The 15,975-nt window shown below is 45.8% G+C and overlaps 1 protein-coding gene across 1 annotated transcript in view; it reads left to right on the forward strand.

Moving 5' to 3' along the window:
- The window catches only part of LOC128310546 (regulator of G-protein signaling loco-like), a 37,768-nt gene that overhangs the window by 10,344 nt on the left and 11,449 nt on the right, over positions 1-15,975 (forward strand). The window contains exon 2 of the mRNA XM_053047211.1: positions 9,192-9,257. Coding sequence (XP_052903171.1) covers positions 9,192-9,257 — 66 coding nt within the window. The remainder of the gene's footprint in view (positions 1-9,191; positions 9,258-15,975) is intronic.

The following is a 15,975-nucleotide window of genomic DNA, read 5'->3' on the forward strand; positions in this document are numbered from 1 at the left end:
GGAGTTAAATCGTGCACAGGGCGGGCGCGAGTGTGAAGTCGTTCTTCGTGATGATTTTGCTCACCGGCCCACATCGACACCGATTAAGATACGCATCTTCGGAGGTGATGGTGACCCGCAGGATGGCAAGAATCGATATGGTGCGACAGAGGAGGAAACGGAAAACTATCGTCTGAACTTGCTCACACCTCCGGCCGATGCATCGTTTATTGATTCCGACTTCGAATCGATGGAACACGACCAGTACGATACGTGCAGTAGCAAGAGTTCGCCCCGTCCGGATCACAAGCAGCAGGAACTAACTGCACAGCGCATGATGCTGGAGGAACTTTCACATCTCGACGACCATATTGCATCGGTGAAGCCCGCAGTGACTGCGGCTAATCACGTCGCTCAGAAAACGGAAGAAGAAATCTGTCCATTGGGCAAAGCCGGTGGCCGAAAATCTTCTTCCTCGACGAAGGCATTCTTTGAGGAGGCACTCCGGACACCGCTCGCCATCCGGAAGCACTTCCAGCGACGGCGCAACTCGGAACTTCCCAAACAACCATCCCACGGCAATCTGTTGAACTTTTTCTCAGTCAAAAAGAAAAGCAACAGCTTGGAGGGTGGCCTCAAGAGTCCTCGGGCGAAGCGATCTCTGACGACGACGACCACCACGACGAGCGAGAACAGTTCCGAGAATGGTAGCCGCTGCACCTCGCCAGCACTGACGGAGGACAACCTGCGCCGACTGTCGGTGTCGTTCGTACGCCGGGAGTCAGATTCGCTCAATCGCACACTCGTGTGGGGCGAAAACTATGACTATTCGTACGAATGTGAACCGTCCCACTCGGACGTGGAAGAAGGCGAAGAACCGGAAGAGACGAACGGTGTTGCTGATGACGATGATGATGATGCAAACCATTCGCCGCTGGTCAGTACGATCGGTAATGGCAGGACGACGGAGCGTCGGGTTAGTGCGAAGTTGGTGCACTTTGAAATATCGCCCGATTCCTCATACGAGCTGCAGCCCCCGATTGTGCCGAGCTTCCGGATTGATCCACCGCGCACCACAATCAGCACCACTACCGGGCTGGCGGGGTTGATTATTGGAGCGGCGGCTTATGCGACGGCAACCACGACCGCGAGCTTTTTGAAGCGTTCCTCCAGTGAGCCGGCGCACTGTAATAAGCTGCGCAGCCATAGCTGCACACCGCTAACATCCGACATTGGCGAGTCGGATGAGGAGGATACGGTGGAGGGATTGGAGCGACGGAATCGCGGTTCAGATGAAGCTGAAGATGTACCGATTATGTGTAAAGCTTTGGTACCACAGCGTCCGTTCACCAGCGTGCACCAGGCGTCGGTTCGGAGTTTGGACAAAATTGGAGTAAGTGTCATCATAAGTAATCTCCATTTAGTCGATGTTTATGTAATATTAGGTTCGCTGTTCGAAGATGTATGTAAAATTCCCCACAAACTTATATCAGGTGTATAAGCTTACCGGTTTCGCAATCAAAGACTTGGACCTATTAAAAACCTGATGAGATAATATCTCTCTCTTCATGGATCTCGAAGGCATCCAATAGAACTGGCCACGGGAATGCCGGATTAAAATAAATGTATTTCTCTTGAGATAGTTTATACAAAGCAATAAGAATATTATAATGAAGTTGTGTTGGGCACTTGGTGGGACCAGCTTGAAATTATGTATTGTGAGCTGCACGAGTCTCTAATAGCTGTCGATACCAGCAAATTAGGTTTAGAAAACAATGTGGAATTCCTCAGGCGATGGAGTTGATGATCGATAAACTCCCAAACTGTGCGCCTATTAAACAAACGTGTTTCTGCACACCACTCTAACGATTGGTTAGAGTTCGTAGAAAGAGAATCATTTCCATTCTGTCATTATCTGCTCCATTGCTCCATTGTTGCATCGTGTAACTTTCCTATCGCAGTGCAATTGTCGGTCGATTAAGTGCATCCCGTTCGCATACATGCATGGCACCAGTGCGTACAAAGAACAAAACACCCACATCCGTGAAGGGTGGAGCAGACATGCACTGATGATGTGTGCTCCATTATCAATCCCTTCGAACACGGTGGTGCCGGTGGTGGATCGATAATGAGAGTGTTTCGCGGTTTCGCGCAAAGGCAAATGCGTTTACGCACCCGATGCACACTTGTGCGGTGGGCACGTTTGTTCCCACGGAAATTAGTGTTGTATTGTGCGATCGTAACCCTTGGCAGCGAAGGCGTTCAAAGCGGACAAGGCCGATGGATGCTCCTTCTTACAGAACGATTTCGGTTGTTGGGTTTATAATATCAAATGGATTTTGTTAATCCAATCACGTGTGTGTCAGTGGGGAATTTGGTACGATAAACCGTTGTATGTTGGCCTCTAGCAAAATATTCCATCACATTATATTAAATAATTGCTGTCGTTAATAGCACTGTGAAGTACGATTGACGTCAGTTTTAATCGTTTAATTTGAGTCCGAAGTGGAGAATGGAAAGATAGTAAATATTTGAAATTTGAAGCTAACGCTGGATTCCAGCAAGTGATGTGGCATCAGACAGCGTTGAAGTTGGAATATTGTTATTGTTGATGGATTGTTTTTTGTTATTATAGTTCCCAGTGTGTTGTTAAAACTCTTATCAATGGTCTAACTGTTTCAATTCGTCTTAAATGTAAACAAAATTTATGAAGGCTGAATGCTCTGATAGTGCAACGTGATAAACACGTTTAATTGAAAAAATAATCGTCACGTAAAAGATTCTTCTGTCAACTCATCTTCTCCACTATCAATCTCTGTGAATAAACAACAAATGACATAACGATTAGCGGTAAATTGTGTTATTTGATGGTAGAAGAACAAACAGAGCCTCTTTATTTCGTGTTTATTTAGAATCGATCTAACATTTCTTCATTCAGAAATTATTCGAACCAAAAATTGTAAGATTTGTTGTGGAAGTTATTCGAATAACTTACGACTGTTTAGTGTTGTTTGCTTTGCGATAAGACGAATAAAACCAGTATAACCGAAAAGCGGGTCATTGATGTTTATTCGGTAAACATATGAGATCGCCTATATCATAAATTGATCAAAGTCTGATGTTTGCGCACACTCGCGATCTCTTCTGGTATGGGTAACATTTGGACAGGTCGTCTTATATCTGATAGGGAATTGGAAACGGACTGCCTGCACCCGTGTCTGCTTCTTTCAACCAGCGGTCATACGATAGAAGGTAGCGCGTGTCTATACGGGTTGCGATACCATTTTCGAAAAATTACTGTCACGAGTGTCTGCGGTATGTTAAAGGCAAAAAGCAATAAGGGAATCTCGAACAGAGCGAGGAGGTCATCAAGAGCTACCACTTGAGGCGTGCGATGAAACCAGGAACGCATCAATTTGGTTATGCCCGCTCGAACGGTAACCACTTACAAGCCAGAAGAAGTACCCCGAAGAACCCCGTTATCGGCGAATACTTCTTCCCACGATTCCGAATGTTGCGGCCAAGATGCGGGAAAGATGGTTTGCCCGAAAAGATATAAGTCGTAGGGAGCCCCAACGCTAGCGATCCACCGAATCATGAGAAATGATAGTTGTTTCCACTGCAACATTGTTGCAGCGATGTCTTGCCGTCTGCAACATCTTGAGGATCTCTCGGAAAATGTGGCTGCGGAAGGTTCTTAAATGCAAAGCGTTGAATCGCGCTGCTGTGACACCTGATACGCAAAGCGGCGGAAGCTATTTCATAGAAGCTTAACTTTCGTTAAAAGGAGCTTTCTTCTTTATGTCTTTTCTCCGTCATTATCCATTCGAGAGGACCAATTGCGATCGGGGTTCGCGTGTCATGCAAATGGTGAGGCAAACGAGAAGTAACGTTATCAAATCCTTCCTACACAGAACCAGCTACCGTTTTGCAGAGCGTTAGTTGGCCCTGGGGGTGGTGCAAACGTAGGGCAATATTTATTCTCCGCAAACACATAAGCACAGACACAGACGCAAGAGAGTACCTCTATCTTTGGTGTCTAGCCGACAACGACATTAGCGGTTCGAGGTTCACGTCCAGAAGGCGAACTGTGCCATTTGTGTACCGTCCGCGAGGAATCCGTAGGTTTGTTTTAGATGCACAAATGAGAAATAAGCTCCGTAAGCTTCATGTCAGCGGCGGCATGTATTTATTTCTTTTTGATTGGATCGCATAATGCATGAGTATGCATTTCATTGCCATGCCTGTGAAGAAAAAGCTTCACAATCTGAGCAGTTGGTACACGAGTCGTGCGATCGACGATGGTCAGCTTGGAGGGTTTTTTTTAACAGAAGCGAGAATATATCCAAACGAAACCTTATGTCTGATGTGCATCGATCGATACTTTGTTGCGAGACGGGAGTTTTTCAGAAGAACTGGGGAGATACCTTTTTAGTATCGCTGAAGCATAATTATGGTAATCACTACAGAGATGGTATTAAAGTACAGGAGGCATTTATTGCAGGATTGGATCAAGAATCGATCGGAATATGCATAGGTAGTTCGCTCAGTTTTTGTATCAACCTCCGCTATAACAGACATTTTTATGGTTGATCTTAGAATCGCAATGCCTAGACGTAACTCTACTGCTCGTCTAATAGCATTTCAATATTCGTTACCACTTGCAACTCAGTTTAGAAGCTTATCGAACTGTGAGCACACGTCTCACAGTACCGAGAGCTATTTTTAGCACACACTACTTATCGACTAGTAGTGGCAGCTCCATTGTATGGCTCGCCAATTTCTCCGACGGCCTCCAATGGTTTTTTTCCCACCACCACAGTTCATGGGAATGCGTGAATCGGCTTTACCATGTCCGATAAGATCGTAATTACAACCTTACCAGACGTAAGATTCGCGCTACAATTAGTACATAGGTGGTACTTGTTGAAGTTCGCCCCCCGGTTCACGAACTCGTTTGGAGGCACGTGACACAGATTCCATTTCGTGGTAGAATAAAGTGTGTGACGAGCGATGTTAACGCGCGCGCGCGTGGTTTTATGTTACTTGAATGTTGGATGCTATTCTCGCGGTTTGTTGATTTATTGCATGGCTCATTACGTTACACTGGGGTCTGGTAGAGACCTACTGGGGCTGACACGTGCGTTGTGCACCCCCTCACCATTATCCTTGTTGCCCGTATCAGCAGCCGTATGCGTAATTCTTCGGCCAAAGTTAGCACCAGCTCCGTGAACTTGGCAATCTCTCTGTCGGTTAGTGTGTCGCGCCATGAAATTCTAACGATCTCCATTTATTGCATTTCACTCTGATCATATGTTTTGCCCGTCTCGCAAACGCCATTTAACGAGCCGGGCCCCCGTGGTCCAACAGCCAACGGTCGATTGTTTTCCGTTTTCAGTACGCAGAATTTATGCTTCATTTATGATACATTTATCATGAGAAATAATGTTTGCTCCGGTTTAGTAACTGCTTTCGGAGAATGTACGATGCGGAGGGAAATAAATTATTCCCCACTCTGGTGGTGGGTTCCCTTATCGGCGGCTCTACCCCCTTACTGATAGAGTGGTGGACTGATGCTCGTACCAGGCTATTCTGCTTGTCCCAACAGTGGTGCCGCAAGATACCGTTTCCAGCGGCGTCGTATGGTAGCGAAATTCCAACGCGCACAGGTTACTGTTGATCCATGCGTCAATGGGACGTTCTAGGTCATTTGTTGTTTACCCAAGTGCTTGCAAAAACCGGGACTCGGGAGCCATACTGTTTTGTTGAAAATCCGGTACGATACGCAATTATGTGAACATCAGATCGACATGGATAACGATGATGATGATGATGCAGCAGACGCAGTAACAACACTGCAACACCGACAATGTTGAATGAACTCTTGAAGGAGATTGTCTGTGCAGTTAGCAGATATCCGTAGCACCGGTTTTTTCCCCTGTATCGATGATAGGAAGTAGAAGTACTTTAAACAGTACTAAGTTATTGCATCGCAAACGTTCCGTAGTGGTGGGTTTTTTCTTTTCTCCTCCTGTATGACAATAAACCGGTACGGTTCCGTAGCGGGAGTTAAAGGTATTTCCACCGAGGAGTTAACGGTGTACGACGGATATCCGTTAGTGGCGTTGATAGCCGAAGAAGACCGAATGGGAAATGACCCAAAGCGAACCAATCACCATCATCCCCGAAGGGTGGTTCGAGCGATCACCGCGATCGTGCATACCCTGCTGATGAAAATGCATACAAATGAAGGATGCATCAATTCAAATACAATTCGATCGGCCGTGTAGGAATGGGTTGTGTACGGTAGAAAGAAGAGATAGGGAGCAATAAAAATAAGATTTGGTATCTGTCCATCCGGTATTACCATTTCCTGTCGCGAGCGGTTGAAAAAGCGGGCAATGTGAACGGTTGTGATTTCGTGCTTTTGAACATGGATTTAAAGGAGGCGTGGTGACACCCGGTAAACGACACATTCGCCGGGTTCCAATTTGATTCAATTATCTTAATTTATGAAAATTAAGTTATGCATATTTCGTACCCATTCGGTGTGATTTTTCTCTTCGTTTCGGACCGATTATGCGATGCCGATTGATACTCGGACGCAATAGGATTTTTGTTTGTCATCTTTTGCGTACGGCGCTTGAACTACAATCGCAGCAACGTTTATCAGTGTGGGAAATGGGTCGACGATAATCGAGCGAGTTGCGCCGTTACGCCGTGCATTAAGAATAAGAATTTATTGCTTTGATTCGGCTATTCGGCAAAAAAATAATGTCGAGCAAAATGGTGGGAAGATGAATGAAAAATGGTTAATAGATCCGTTGGTTCAGTAAGATTTGAATACCTTGGATAAGGAATAAAATATTTCCAACTAAAAAAGGGAGACTTTGTAGCATATTACTTCAGCTGAGTTAATCTACGGCATTCGGATTTCCTTGATTATGGTCCTACAAGTTCAGAAGTAGCAGAATTTGAACCATAAATGATAGCCGGAAATCTTGCGGAAAATAGTTTACAAGACACGGACAATAATCGTCAATAATTAATGCATGTTGCATGCAGTTGACTTGCACCATTTTTGGAAGAAAAATGCTGCAGTAAAATAACAGTCCTGTACGAAATTATGATTGCACCCTGAAGCAACACAGTTGGAATGATTGTTTGTCGCCTGACTTTCGTGTCACGTGTGCGTATCGCAATGTTTGCAATATTAATGTTATAATAATATGTGCAATCAATAAAACAAAAAACAAGTTCTTCCAATTGTTGGGTGTCTCACCGTTTGATGAACACTTTACCAACCGTTTTGTTCATTTTCCGTTAATCTTTACTGCTCATAAATCATCGAAATCCGATGCGCACGGTACGTATAATTACACGGTTTTGTACGGAATCGGTCGGATTGTTCACCTTTACGCTTGTTTTCGCGCATATGAAATGAATCCCGTTTCTTCGCTTGGCGGCGTAACGCGGGACAGTAATGATATGGTTTAAATTTCCACCTCACAACCGGGTACGATCCCCTTTTTTAGCGTGTTTAACAAACGAAACACAGCTGTACTCTAACACTTTGGTCGGGGAAGTGTAAGAAGATGCGAGTCACATTGGCACGACGCACACGTGAATGCGCGAATGGCGCAGCAACAAAATCTAATGTAGATGAAGATCCGTTTAAGATCCGCACATTTGACAACGATTTCCGCCTCAACAAAAGGAATACCCGTTTCCGGTCGCTTCCTGGCAACGAAAGGAACAGTTCCTTCCCATGCATGCCATGGCTAAAGGATCGAACAAAGCAGAACCACATCAAGCGAAGAATTGCTCAGCACTACACTTCCGGTGGTTTGCCTCGGGGTTGTCTTTGGCGCATTTTGTTGGCTCCATTCTAAATGCCATTCACATTAGCTCATTAACATATGTAAGGCATGCAGCAAGGAAGGGCCATACACATCTTCATTCAATTACACTCAGTTAGGACTCGTTTTGGTACTCAACCCACAGCCAGACAACCAGGGTAGTGTGATTTGTTCGTGTGCTTTGTAGCACATCTTCTCCTTTTTGGTCTGCTACGAGTAAAAATAAACTAAAACAGTCAGGCGGTGTTTCTCCATTAGGAGGGGATCATCCACCGGTCGGAACGTAACTTTCTCCTGTCAAGAAGGTTTTCTTTGGCGGTTCCGCTTTACTCTCTCTCGGGAAGTAAAACTTCGTTGGATGTGGATAATTGTTACACCCTGCTATTATTAGCTCATTTCGGTGTTGTGTGGATCATCTTCCGGGTCGTCGGCAAAAGATAAACAGACAGGGGACGAGAAACGGACCGCTTGGATGTATTTAGCAGGAGTGTCCACGTAGAACACCACTGATTGTTATGTTGCGATCACACACGTCGGTGCTAATTTTGGTGATTACCATCCGAGTTTTTCTTTAGGTTTAGTTCCAAGCACTGAAAGAACCTCGTGACTTTACTCGCGGTGATCCTCGGAATGTTTTTCATGTTCTTTTTACAATTTATAGATTTTTGTACAACATTTCACTACCGACTGTGAGGGTCTGGAATTCAGCTAAGGAATTGTTCTGTAAACTCGGGTTTAGAGATACAGCTCTTCCCAACGAACCAGTGTCCATAATGGGATGATAAATGAAACCCAGCCTAAAACCACGCACCGGCCGGCACATCATTACTTCAGTGCGCGAGCCAACTTTAACAAAGCGACATTAGAAAGTTGCGTGAGAACAATGGTCTTTGCTACTGCCTTTACCTTGCCCCGGCTAGAAATTTAAGCTACTGTTGTACACGCTGCCAGTAAGTTGCTTTTTTGTGAGCTGGCTTAGATTTTGTTTCATGAAAGTTTACGCAAAAAGCCTGCTCAGCTCGTCGTAGAGTCGTTCGTACGCTCTGAAGTTGTTGGGGAAATTTTAATTTCTCCGTTGACTCCACATTGCGAATTCACGTGAGATCTTCAAGTAGACAAACGACAAGTGTTATATCAATTTCCACTGCTATCGTGTGTTGTTAACCACAAAACGTGCCAAACTGCACGCGTACATCACGGAGAACCACGCGCGTAACAGGTTTTTAGCAGTAAGACATTTCAGAGACGCAAACAGGGTTTCGCAATAGGACAGAAGAGTAGTAGTAACAAAACCTCCAATGTACGTGCAATGTACTAATTGTTGATTCGTTTTTTTACCTTTCTCCATTGCAGGTGAGTGCTCCAAATCTGCTAGAGGGTGTCCACGACGAAACTGTCACGGAAGAGAGCAATAGACATGTAAGTAGCACCCTGTCCTCCGGTGCGAAGATTCCCCCATCGGGGCGTTTCAACCGTTACTATACACCCGACGACCAGGTTGCGATGTGTTGGAATGTCGACGAATGGGTGTAGTTAATCGATGCTACATGCCAATGTGTCACGGTTCAGGTCGGTTGTATCGATTTAATTGAGATCTCTCCGAACGGTCGATGGCCATCGGGTGCGGGTGGTTAGAATTCAGCAAACTCCAACGCCTAAGACAGAGTAACGTGGAACGAGTGGGATTGGCCAAAAAGCTGCGGTATGTTTCATTTTTACCGTACTGTGAAAATGGGACGTCGTTAGCGTAGGTGAGCCACCCTACCGTGTATCACCAGTTCCAAGTTCTTCAGGCTTCGTGGATGCGTATATATCAAGAATGTGGAGGTTCGTCGTACGAATCGGTGCGCTTTACACCGTGTGTATCAATCATCTCCGTATTCTTGTTTTCCCATGGTGGAAGGATAGGTTGGGGCTCCGATCTATCTTTTTCGAGGCCGATCCCACGGAACGCTATGCGTTACCAGAAGAAGTCGAATCATTAAACTGCCAAATTGGCTTATTAACGTTAGCATGCGTTTGCCGAAGCATACGGTGCTGGTGCTGGTGTTGTGCGGTAAGGTGACTCCCTTCGTTCAGCAACCGAGCAACCGGCCGGAGATTCGTGCGGTTCAAAGTACCAGTTCGGTGCTGGTAGAAGGAAAAGCTTGATTGCATTGGAATGACCATATTAGCTACGGTCAACATCGGTTCTACCATTTACAGGCTGTTTACAGGCCTCTGCCCTATTCGGAGTTCGCTCGTTCAGTTTTCAACTAGCTCCTCTAGCAGAAGGTTTCGTGTCTCGTTTTTTTTTTGTTATTTCGGGGCGTTACTGAATGAGTGATCAATTTGGGGAGACTTTCCACCGGAAAATGAAGGCAACGAAAAGGTTTTAGAGATTTTGTCTGGTTGTTGGCGTTGCTGCAGTGTAGTTGGTTCGACTCACAGTATGCTTTGTAGGTCGACTTGACGTAAAGCCGCCTCTCCAAGTGTGCATACGAAGCTAAGCGTACGTTTGCAAATGTTTTGTTTATCAAGCTGTGTAAGCAACAATCGTACCAAAGTTGCTGTATCGGCTGTAACTTGGTCTACTAACTGCGAGCCTTTGTATGCTACGCGAGATCGAGTTGTTGTCAGTCTTTGGTGTTGCCAATTTTTAGACCATGATTCATGGGATTTGGTAAGAATTCCAGAGTTCAGAATAAACATTTATTCCAACTCCAACGTCATCTGTTTGTGGTTGTCGTTGCTGCCGGGTCAATCAATCTCGTGTACCATATGTGAACTGGGAGAAGATGCTTCCAGCAAGAGCAACGCAGAGATCAGACATAACAATACTCACGATCGTGCTGCACGATCAACAAGATCAGCTCAAATCAAAGCGCGAGTAATCTCACGCATCTCGCGACCGAGAGAAATCTCGTCTCGCGCTCGTTGCGTGTTGTGAATTTCCAAACATAAATTTCACTAGCATAGCAGCAGACGCGCCCAGCTGGGACAGAGAGAGAGAGAGAGCGATGCAGTGAGCATCGAAATAGGGCCATCAGCCGTTTTATTTTCAATCCACAGTGCTCTCTAACGCCAACCAGTGCCACTGAGCAAGACGCAACCAAACCTCTGGGGGTTGGAAACCCTTACCGAAGAGAGGATCACACCCCGGCTGGTGCCAAAGAGATCGCCACACAGCGGCTGATGGTGGCTTTACGGACTTGAGAATGTGCGGATTTAGTTTCCATTAGACGGCGAACGAGGCCGAACAGAGCTAACAGTCCGCTAGCGTCCGGTTTACCATCGAAGCGCGTACAGTTTTCGTGAGGGAGTTTAGGGGTGAACACAAGGAATCGTGGTAAAAACGACTAGCACGGTTTCTTCAGATATTTTCTAAACCCGCATACGGTTTTGTTGGGGTCGGTCGTGTTGAGGTGGAAATGAAAAATTCACCCGCATTGGTACAGTTGTCGCGGTGCGCAAGTGTTGACCGTAGCTCGGTGAAGTGTTCCAAGCAGTGAAGATAATCAACAGGAGTGTCCAATCCGTCCGGGGATTACGAAAAGGGGCGACTCCCTCATGCTTTTTTTTGTTGTTGAGAAAATGGAAACAAGCGCACAATTAGAGTGGCCCCTTTCCTGCTCAAGAAGGATACGTCACTTCCGTGTGTGCTTGGGCCTCCTCCACCGGGCGCATATTTTAAAACAGTTGTGTCGGAGTTCCATGCAGGCTTTCGTTTAACGTCTGTTAGTTCGGTGGTCTTGAAGGTGTTGTGGTGGTGACTTAAAACACATATTTGTGCTACGGTGTGCATTTCCTGACATTCGAAGCGATCGTTCCAATTCGTACGCATATTTCGGCCCACAACCGTGCTCTTCCGTAAGGTGTCCGTGCTTTGCAGTGCATATAGGGGTTGGACACGTCTACCCCCTGGTAGTATTTCAAACGTATTTGCGTTCCGTCAGGGAAGTCGGTTCGGTCTCGCTCTCCCTCAAAACAACACCACCCGTCGTCAATTGAATTTCCTTTAATTGACCATTCATACAATCAAAATACTATCCCCACTGGGTCTGGGTTGGTGTGTCGGACCGTTGCAACGGATACCGCTCCACACTGTCTAGTGATCGTTTGAAGCAAGCGCATCGTCCAGTGCATTTGTAGTTTGTGGTTTATGGTATACCGTGGCGAGAAGTGCATCTTTGTGCTGTGTTTAGTTTCCCTACCACAAATTCCGGGTTTTCGGAAAGTTTTTTCCTCTTAGTTTCTGTGGAGTGAAGCGTGATGATTTTGTTTCTTTGCGAAGAAGGTGTACAATTTGGCTGAATGATCCATTGTGCGTTCCCGGATTGCGGTGGAAAGTTCACAGCCGAGAAGAAAGTGAAGATTTGATTCAATTGTTTGTGCTTGAAGTTGTTTGTGAAGGAAGAAGAGAGAGCGGATGGAATGAATGGAAACGCATTTTTTGAAGTGATCGTGATCAAGGCATCTCAACAAAGTGCATGCAACTGGTGATGCAATGCAATGTCAGCGACATCTTGACAGATCGAAATCGCTATTCGTCACATGAGCCGGTGAATGAGCTGACTGCAATAGGTTCTGCTAGGCTGCTATTTCTAAACACGTCCACTCAACATCACCGAAGCATTAATGCGCTGTGCGTCGTACACTTTCGAAAGTGTTGCCAAATATGTTATGGCGTGAGCGCGCGCGATCGCCAATGCCGCCATTCCAACTGAAGCTTATGCTCCACTAACGAGAAAGGATGATGAAAGTGATTTATGGAATTGTTTATCTTTTCACCTTTTGTGATGAGCTGTAGCATTTGTTTGCGGTGTGATTCACTCACGCGAACCGTCATTCACTTGTGTTGCGTGTCAGCGAATTAGTATTTTGCTTCGGTGCGAATGTGCAAATTTAATTGATGCTGCTGTCGTGTGTTTATGCTCACTGGAGCTTTCTGCGTGCGTTTGTTCCCATGGGGAAAGGAGGATGAAGGTGGTTTGTACATCCGTCGTTAAGCACATTTGGTAGGATAATAGATCATACGGCGGTCCGACACAAACAAGGAAAGCTGAAAAAAATGAAATTGCATCCCCCCAAACACACCCCTCCACCCCCCACGATTCTGGGGTGAAGGGAATCTGCCTATTCCATTCCGACAGCCATCCGGAACACCCAGAACCGGGGTGAAAGGGAATATTGGGAAATTAAAAACATGATGGAAAAATGGTTTCGGAGAAGCAGCTTAGCCGTTTGCCCCTCTATTTTACCCTCTTGTGTTGTTCGCCTGGTGGAAATGGCCGGCAGTCAGTTTGGGGATGGCAGGGATGGTTTAATGGTTTACCGATGATCAAGCAGGTTCACGGGCATCCAGCGCTCGATTCCGATAGTGAAAGAGGAAGAAAAACAAAACAAACCGACAACTGCGGCTGTGTCGTCCGCCCCCCTGGGAGCGCACCGGCGAGCAAAACGCGAGCGCGCGAGTATATCTTGGTACAAACGCAATGCCGCGAAAGGGAGCCCGGTTGGCATACGGCCAAGGGTAAACAACTTTCTAGAGAGCGATGGAATAATTATGATTGAATGCATAAAACCCGTGGGGGGAGCATCTCGAGGCAGTGGCTTTGGTCAAACGAGCCGGGTGCTTGTTTTGTGATCGTGGGATTATTTGCTCCATCGGGCAAATCTTCCAGGTGGGACCAGACGGGATATGCCGCCTGAGATAAAGGCGGGCTTCAGAAAAAAAGGTTTACCGTGTTTGTTGGAGGTGGTGGCGATTGCTAAGTAATCTTAATTTCCGATCATGAGTTCGCTTTCTTCGCTATGTGCTCAAACGGTTCGGTAAACGGTTGGGGACGAATCATGCGCACCTGGTGAACTGTTGACACATTTAAACAACGTTAGTTTATGGTTGGTCTTTATCTTCATAGAAATGTGCCCGATCATTTGCTATTGTACAATTTGTTGAGCTTTTATGAATGTTTATCACATGAAGCTGGCATTTAGAACACTATTTTATGAAATGTAGATTATAAAATAAAATATAGATAATAAGTATTTTAACTGGTTTCGAAGCAATCCTGTATTTGTGGATAGAATTGTTAAAAGCACTTTATGAAGATTGTTTTAACAAGAGTTTGTTAAAACTCAATAAACCTACTTCATCAAGTTCATCTACATTCTTCTTCCCTATCGCTTCGATGCAACGAAAAACCGTTGCAAAGATTCATTTAGTGCTACAGCACAGGTAACGACGAGTTTGTTGCAACACCAGCAAAATGCACTGTACCGAGCGAACGGAAGTTACATTAGTTGTGTGAAATTTCTCAACCGTGAAGTTAAACGAAAAAGAGACAGCGAGAAAGAAAGAAAGAAAAAAAACAAACGACAGAACGTTCGCAGTAAATTTCTCCTGGGAACCATAACTTAAATGCGTTTTTTTTTTGCGGACTACAAAATGGCTCAAAACCGTAGTGTTACCGAACCACGCGACTAAAAGGGGTAGTTTGGAGTGCAGTAGTTGCATCATTGCATAGCGAAACCTCACACCACACCGCTACTGGTGGAGTTGGTCTCCGGTGTACGACGGTCACCGATGCGTTTAGCCGTGTACTCGCATTATTATATTTCCGGCCCAAGGTTAAGATACGGTCGGTGGCGTCGGAAGTTTTTGCATTGCACACTACTGTACGATGGGTTATCCGCAAGACTAGGTCGGGGAATTTGGCTCACTGTGTTCATGTGTCAGATACCACATGAATAAAGACAATCAGAACGTTCCAATCCCATGAAGGGAATGTTGAGATAAAATTGTCCATTTAGTTACCATTATTCTCTCAACATTTCATGTGTCCGAAGACTTCAAGTCATTCACCTTCTAGTAGCAGCTACTGGCGAGAGTATTCTCGAGGCTCTGGGCAGCACCATTAATATTCAAACAGCCATTCTTAATCTCACGATGTACATGGGTAATTTTGACCTTTGAAGTTACCTGCCGCCGACCTGTAGACCTAACCTCCGAGCTGCAAAACCATCCTCAAAAAGTGTCCATGATCATGCAACGGTAGCATTCGTTAAAAGCTAGCGTGTTTGTATCTAACCAAGATCGGTGTGCACGTCAGGTATGTGTGCGATCAAGATCCGAAACGATCTCTTCCACACGTGCGCATAGCACCAGTAAAATGACACCTCCAGCGAAAACCTATTGGACATCCCCGAGATCATGTGACCGTGCTGTCCATCATGATCATCAGCGAGCGCCCAGCTGGTGCCCGTGTTGCGCATTATTCTCCGCGCTATCTAATCGGCATTTTCAACGGTCATCTATGGCGTTGCGCCGACCGGGACGACGAAGAAAACGCTAATGAAACACGCAAATGTATGTACCATGGGTTTGGGCGTAATGCGTTGCTCACTTTCGCCCATTTCTGTGTGCTCGTGTTGGGAGTTGGCAGAGAATACTGCAGATGGGTTTCCTTGCGATGTAGATTAGCCAGCGTACCAGCGTCACCAAACGGGCCGGTTCGTCGTCGGTTGGGTGATTTAATTTTTTCGTATCCTTACCTAACCAGCCGCCAGTCACACACCGCCAATGGTCAATGTTTAATTGCGTAATGAATGTTATTAGAATACATTATCGTCTCTTTGGGAGCAATTCCGACAGCACGGCGTGTCGCAGCGAGTGTGGATTAGTATTTGGACGAACTTGTCCGATCTGTTAGGTTAGTGTTCCGTGTGCGCTGATGTTGTACGAAGCGCATGTTCTTTCGCTGACACTGACCACCATTGACTGAGACACGTCAGATGATCGTAACACACATGAGCATTGATCGGAGCGTGCTGTCACAGCTTATTCAGTGCAGTGATGATGGTAATGCGTTCGGGTGGACGTCCCATGCGGTTAATTAAGTTGATCGCAAGGTACAGCAGGCTGGTCGTTGGTGGAAGAATGCAATTTATGGTGGGAGTTTCTGTGTGCTCTATCTTCCATTTCCGTAGGTCGTACTTGCTGCTGTCAGTCTGACAATTTGTCCTTCATTTGCTATGATTGCATATTGCTCTGGTCCTCCTCCAGTCGAAGACCTACGCAAATCATCCCTTACTGTATTGATCGATTATTTCTGATGCAATAGGGCGACAAACAAGTGTGGTTTTTAGAAGTATGACT

Source organism: Anopheles moucheti, chromosome 2, assembly GCF_943734755.1.
Source record: "Anopheles moucheti chromosome 2, idAnoMoucSN_F20_07, whole genome shotgun sequence".
NCBI classification, from domain to species: domain Eukaryota; kingdom Metazoa; phylum Arthropoda; class Insecta; order Diptera; family Culicidae; genus Anopheles; species Anopheles moucheti.